This window comes from Danio aesculapii, chromosome 17, assembly GCF_903798145.1.
Source record: "Danio aesculapii chromosome 17, fDanAes4.1, whole genome shotgun sequence".
In the NCBI taxonomy this organism is placed as follows: Eukaryota; Metazoa; Chordata; class Actinopteri; order Cypriniformes; family Danionidae; genus Danio; species Danio aesculapii.
This window is the reverse complement of record NC_079451.1, coordinates 53,166,191-53,173,690: the sequence shown is the minus strand read 5'-3', so window position 1 is coordinate 53,173,690 and position 7,500 is coordinate 53,166,191. Positions and strand designations below refer to the sequence as shown.

The window sequence follows — 7,500 nt, the reverse complement described above, 5'->3', positions numbered from 1 at the left end:
TGTAGTGTCTGACATGCCCCTCCCCTTCTCCTCATTGGCTGATGTACTTGAGCTCAAACACTCTCACTGGCAGAGCTGTGAGAAAAGCTAAATGCTATTGGCGTACATCAAACAACAAATAAAAAAAGAAATGCACATTTCAAAGCACTTCACGGGACCTTTAAGAATATTAAAGTAAATGTTTATGCTCAAAAGGGTGCTGTTTGTACATCTAAACATGACATCATCATCATCATCATGTGATGATCAGGTGAGATGATGCATTAGGCAAAGCATTAATGGGACGAAGCAGGACCATCATGCATCAGTGCAGGAAATAAAGCTGATATTCACAAAACATCTCAGCGTTAAGAGACCTCCTAAACAACATTTATACATTATATATATATATAAAGAGTTTTCTCTTAAAGGGGATTTATAATAGAGACAGAGCGCAATGCTATATAATCTGGAGGCCACTATTTTGCTCCTTTTCACAAGCTGTAAAATGCGTCTCTGCTGTGTCTAGAGTGTGTGTGTTTGAGTTTGAGCTGAGAATAACACACAGATAATGTCCTCTACCTCTCTGAAACTGACCCTTTCAGGCTTTGATGCTAATTGTGGTGTTTTGGTGACTGTCGCTTTAAATGCAAATGAGATTGTGCTCTTTTCAGAAGAGGGCGGAGCTACAGATGCATGTGTGTCAGCATAGTGGCAGATGTAAAACAGCAGTGTGTGTTGTCAGTGCAGGTCAGGTGTACATGTGTGCTTCAGTGTGTGTGTGTGCTTCAGTCTTCTGTCAGTCTATGTCTCTCCTGTCTCTGTTGATCTAAAACTCCACATCTATAATCCTCTTAGTCTATGCTGACATTATCTTCAGCAGCTCAAACACTCTAATGGCTAATGGACAGACGGCTGCTTCTCACTCAGGGCTGCTGTTTATGCTAATGAGATGGAGAGATGGGCACTAGTGGGCGGGGCTTTCCCCCTCTGATGACACGTACAAAGGGAGAATGTCAATCAAAGTGTTTCATTCATCAAGTCTGATTAGAACAAACACAATTCATTCATGTTGAGCATTAGAGGCTGCTGGAGAGATTCACACACTGCTGACACACACACAGCTGGGGTTAAACCCCTTATAAAAGTGAGCTTTGCATAATAGGTGCCCTTTAAACTCACATACATGTGCACAGTTCTGTTGAATACGGCAGTGTGAAAGCTCTAGAACAGCGGTTCCCAAAGTGGGGGTCAGGGACAATTGGGGGGGGGGGGGGTCACTTGGTGATTTCCAAAAATCTAATTAATTTTATTAAACTATTAGAATTACCATATGTATCCATAATCTACAGAAGAAGAATAAAAATAGTAGTTATTAGTTAGATAGAAAACAACAGCATGCTAATAAAAGCATCAGTGTTTCGATTGTTTTTTTCCATTGGATTGTGACCCCGAGGGAGATTATGTTATATTAAAGACACAGCAATAGCGTCAGATGCAGCAGATGGATTTTATGGCACCAGGTTAAACATTCTCTACGTCTCTCAGGTACATTAAAAACATATACAGGCCATGTGTAAACATTGAGGTCTCCAAGTGGCGGTCTCCAAAAATTAAAGGATTAATAGATGTGGGCCTACTGGTGTGTGTGCACTGTTGCATGCAAGGTTTGTATATTTATAACCACCTCAGAGGATATTGGGGGTCGTGAGTCACTGGCATTGTTATTTTGGGGGTCGCAAGGTGAAAAGTTTGGCAACCCCTGCTCTAGAAAAACAAAGTGTGCTTCAAATACACACAATGCATTTAATTTAAACAGATAAAACAACAACAAGATGGTAAACGGTGGATCATTCATGAGCTCAATCACAGCAGATGCAGCACAAAGGGAAATACAATGCAAAAAGTACAGTTTTTGACTTGTGTCGAGATCAAATATCTACAAAATCTTAAATCAAGAAGCATTTTCTGGACCAGCAACACATTGTCTTGTTTCAGAAATAATGAGTCAAAATAATAAGTGAGTTTTTAATCTGCCAGTGGTGTAAGTTACAAACTTATTTCAAAGCAAAAACAAGATTATTGTTCTCACCCCATTGGCAGATAGTTTTGCTTGTTTTAAAGGGCACCTATGATGGATATCATCTTCGTACGCTGTTTGGACTGAACTGTGTGTAGGTATAGTGTGTCCACCGTCATACTGGGGTGATAGTAGGGTTTGGGTGATTTCGACCAATCTGGCATCGTACGATGTCTAATGTGAAACATCACAATGGCATCGTCGTTGTAGGCGGCAGTGAATTAATTATTCATGAAAAATTTATTAATTCATAACGAATTCATTATTAGTAGCCTACCGTTTCAACTACCTGACCTGCATGCTCTTTGTTTAACCCATAACCAAGTTACACACAAATGACCACCTGTCAATCACTGTTTCCACAGGACTCTGGCATGAATAGGCAGAGTGATCTGTGTCGGTATAATGGCGTTGACACACCTGGTTGGTAAAAAGGTGCACAACCAACAGAAACCAACCAGCAGTATCTGAGGTTTAGCTAAAATGACTGAGTACAAGCGTGAAAGCGAAAGATTGAAGACGTGTACTGACGCTGTTACCTGATAGATTCAAAAGAGCGAAGAGTCGTTAGATAGAGACTAGATTAATTAAACATCACGTTTAACCACTATAGTGAGACGCCATCCAGCGGGACATCCTTGATAAACTGTCCGACCTGCACTGCTCTCTGGGCTGACTGCTGGAGCTCAGACGCTGCAGCAGAGTGTGTGTGTGGTCACATGATGTACGTTTTCAGCAGTGCAGTGTGGCCGGAAGGCTTTTCAGAGATCCTGGGTGAAACACCAGTGTGGACGTGCACCGTTTTCATTCTAAAATGCCATTTTAAAACTAAGTATGAGTGTAAACGGGGCTATTTCTAGTGTTTTTTTTTCTAAGTTTTTTTTTTATTTCCTGACGTTAAAATAGGATCCAAATCCATCCCATTTGGAGGCCGACGATGTGATGTAGGAGTGCGGTTTCCCCTCCCACCGAATTGATTGTCAACAAGACAGGACGTGCACAAAGCAACTAGGATTAAAGGATCTGTTCAGCGCTCTGTGATCATCAATCATCATCAAATGTGATCAAGAATGAGTTTCACAAGTTTAACACGTGTTTAAAGCAGTGCATGTTGATGAATTACAGGGATTTTACCATCTTTACTCTATCACCACAGCCGCATGTCAGAACAATTATAGAAGAAGACACTTCAATCCCGGTTTGTTGACGTTAAATCAGGTTTATATTGTACAATAACATAACGGATACCAATACAGCAGTGGATTTTAACCTGTATCCTGACACATTCGCCATGCAAAAACTGCAAAGTTAAACGTGCGCGCTACAGATGTGCGGATCAGCTGAAATGACACCCGAATCCGCTGCTTCATACTAATCATCCACCCACCACCCACCCGCACATATAGTTTTATCTGATATATGTATCCACACCCGACCTGCACCAGACCGTCGCTTTAAGAATTAAATTCTTTGTTTTAGGCATGATATGTCACCGTCAGGGCCGGAGCAAACTGGGCAGGAGCTAACTGAACTGGAGCTCTAGGCAAAAGATGATCATGCGCCCTCATACCGAAAGCGAAATGAGAGACGGGGGTGTGATTGCGCGTATGACAGCGAGGACAGGAGGGTGGTGAGGGGATTGTCATGGACGCCTCCCTCTCTATTCTGCCGCCCTAGATGGCCGCCTGGTATGCCTCGGACACGCTGGTCACTGTGGATATTAACAGCAGATTCAGAGAGCTTTAATCTGAGCATCTCTGGTGGTAATAATACAGTAATCGTAAACGTTTTTAAATGAACATTTACTTATAAAAACAAAAGTTTGTCTTCAGACAACATGGTCTTCACTTTCAAATAGATACAGAGAGTAAAAATAAGACATTTGAGCTTTTACAGAGACAGAAACAAGATAACGAAAATGTGCCACTTCAGCCTAAACGGCAGCCATGTTGTGTTGACTTGACCTTTTTCTTTGCACTGTGTAAAAACAGAACAGCATCTACTGTGCCTGGATTTGGGCGATTCGCCCTCAAGACGCAGCCAGCTGCACTGAATGAGCGTTCGCTCGCACAGCGTGTTGTAGGAATGAACAAGATTCTCCTCGCAAGGCGCTGCCTTTGTGGAAATAAGCGATCTGGTTTCTCCCAGAACGAGAGCAGATTTTCCTCTGATGACTTTAAACAGTGGGCTACTCTTGCACTTCATCCATTATTTTGGGCGTCTCATCTTCCCATTCTGCAAAGCCCATTCTGCTTTTTTGCTGGTCCACTGTCATGACCCGCTACATCAACCCGCAACTGACCCGCAATTAATCATAATGTATTGTTTTATTACCTGACCCGCGGATTATCCGCAGCGCTGTGTGTGTGTGTGTGTGTGTGTGTGTGCGTGAACTTTATAACGACATTGTGTGGGACTCATCGTTGCAGAAAGCCTTTAATTAACTCCACGACAAACATCAAATAATCATTGGGAGAGTTCTTACTGTAGTATCTCTCACAAACGTTACGTGATATCTGCTTCCCTTGTGTCTGTCACTGTGCTGATTATCTGACGAAGCCGGAAAATGAGGCACACTCTGACAGGCACGAAGGAATCAGCATTAAAGGCACAGGCCACAAAAACAGCTGCAGTGTGCTCAGAGCTGAAAATCCCAAATGTCTGAAAGCTATAATCAATAATCTGATGGGTGTTTTGAGCTGAAACTTTACAGACACATTCTGGAGACACAAAAGACTGATCTTACATCTTGAGAAAGGGGTAAAATAGGTGCCCTTTAAGGAAAAACTCACTACATTTTGACTCACGATACTTAAACCGTTCATTAACAGATATTGTTTAGCTGTGTTGTTCAGGGTCTGGAGTGGAAACCAGCGGCTCGCTCTGCTGTAATGTTACTTACGGCCAGATCCTGCACTAGATTCTCCTCAAACGAGTACATCTCTGCCTCTATCCAGAGCCGCTGGTAACCGGTGAGGAACAGGTTAATACAGCGATGCCTGGGAGAGAGCAGACAGGGTTAGAATAGCAAACGGTTGCAGGGGACAGGCTGGGAAACAGGAGGTGCTGGAGGGTTGGTTAGTTAGTTGGTTAGTTTGTTAGTTAGTTAATCTGACTGGTCATCTTGTGAGGTCTGCATTGTAAAAATGTTTTTTACTCATTTATTTTCATCAAGGAGATTCTTAAAAAAGAAATAAATAAATATAATGAATTAATTAATTTTAAGAAAACAATGAACAAATGAATAAACATAAATAAAATAACATGATTAAATAAAAATGAGTAAATATACAAATAATAAAAATAAATAAAATTATATATATATATATATATATATATATATATATATATATATAATTAAATAAATACATATAAATGAATAGATGAATAAATAAATATATCAAACTAAATAAATGAATAAATGAATGAATGAATAAAATTATAAAATGAAAGAATACATGAATGAATAAATAAATAAAATGAATAAATAAAAATAAAAATCATACAAAAAAATACATAAATGAAATAAAAAACAAACACATAAATAAATCAACCAATAAATCAAATTAATGAGAGAATAAATTAATGAAAAAATAAATAAAATAAAACGAATAAATAAATACAAATAAATAAATACACAAAAAATAAACATAATAATAAATTAAATTAAATTAAATGAGTAAATATGTAAATAAATGAATGAATGAGTAAAATGAATGAAATAAAATAAAATAAATGAATAAATAAATACAAATAAATGAATAAATAAATAAAAAGTTATAAGTAAATGAAATAAAATTAATAAGTAAATTTACCTATTAAATAAAAAAATTAATTAATTAATAATTTAATATGAATAAATGTAATAAATTTAAATTAATACAAAAATATATAAATACATAAATATACAACAGATAAAATGAATACATGAAATAAAATAAACAAATAAATAATTTAATTAAACTTATATTTACAAAAAATAAATGTATGTATTATGAATTAATTTTAAGAAAACAGATAAATAAAATAACACGATTAAATAAAAATATATATCAATATACAAATAAATTAAATTAAAATGAATGAATAAATAAAATGATAAAATGAATGAAGGATTACATGAATGGATAAATAAATAAATAAATAAATAAATAAAAGGAATAAAAAATTTAATAATACATAAACTAAATTAAAATAAACAAATAAATTAATAGATTAAATGAATGAATGATTGAACTAATAAAATTAATGAAGGAATAAATAAATAAATAAATGAAATAAAATTAATGAATAAAAACAAATAAATATACAAAAAATAAAAATTAAGTAAATTAAATAAAATAAGTAAATGTGTAAAACTCAATGAATGAAAGAGTAAAATGAATGAATGAATAAATTAATGAAAAAATAAAATTAATGAATGAATAAATACAAATAAATGAATTAACAAATGAATTTAATATTAAAATTTAAAAGAAAAAAATGTAATTAATAGAACACAATTATTAAGTAATTTACTTATTAAATAAATAATAAATTAACTAATAATTTAATATTAATAAATTAAATCAATTTAAATTAATACAAACACATAAATACATAAATATACAAAAAATAAAATCAAATAAATAAACAAATAAATGAAATAAAAATAAACAAGTAAATAAATAAATAAATTGAAGGAATACATAAATTAAAAATAAAATAAATAGATGAATAAATAAATAAATAAATAAACAAACACATAAAAATAAAAATAGACAAAGGAATTAAAAAAGAATAAATAAATGAAGGAATGCAGGAAAATAATTAAAATAAAATAAAATGAATAAATCAAAATAAACAAATACACAAAAAATGAAAACAATGAACGAATGAATTAATGAATTAATTAATGAAAGGGAGTTAGCAGATCAACAATGAAAGTCCACAATAAAGGTTTTGAGTTTGAGCATCTTCAGACATGAGCATCTCAGATAACCCGTCAGATAGACAGCTAGTTAGTTAGCTAGCTAGTACGTTACCGTCCAAACCATGGCTCAGAAACAGGGGGGATTCAAGAGCAGAGCAAGCGTATCTGAGCGTTACGTTACCGTTAGCACAGCCAGCAGACTGTCAGAGTCGCAACGCTCATGAATTCTGCCCAGCCAAAAGTGACGGTAGGAATTCAGGAAGTAATTGTTAATTTTGTGCCTGAGAACAGTGACGTGATGTGGAGAAGAAGAAAACACAAGAAATGATGAAAACACACTTCCTTACTGATCTGAGTGAGAAATATTCATTCATTCACATTAAACACAGAGAAAAGCACGTCACAAAGCTTTATCAAAATCAAATACCACAGTAATTACACAACACTTTTAATATGCTATATAAACACAGGCGTGACTCTAGAATTGCAGGTACATTCTGTGTCTCCAAGATAATCCGAGTTTTTATTA

The 7,500-nt window shown here is 35.2% G+C and overlaps 1 protein-coding gene across 1 annotated transcript in view; it reads right to left on the bottom strand.

Annotated features, from left to right (window-relative positions):
* LOC130244164 (ryanodine receptor 3) overlaps positions 1–7,500 on the bottom strand; it is a 123,523-nt gene that overhangs the window by 51,646 nt on the left and 64,377 nt on the right. The window contains exon 40 of the mRNA XM_056476459.1: positions 4,962–5,058. Within this exon, the coding sequence (XP_056332434.1) occupies positions 4,962–5,058 (97 nt within the window). The remainder of the gene's footprint in view (positions 1–4,961; positions 5,059–7,500) is intronic.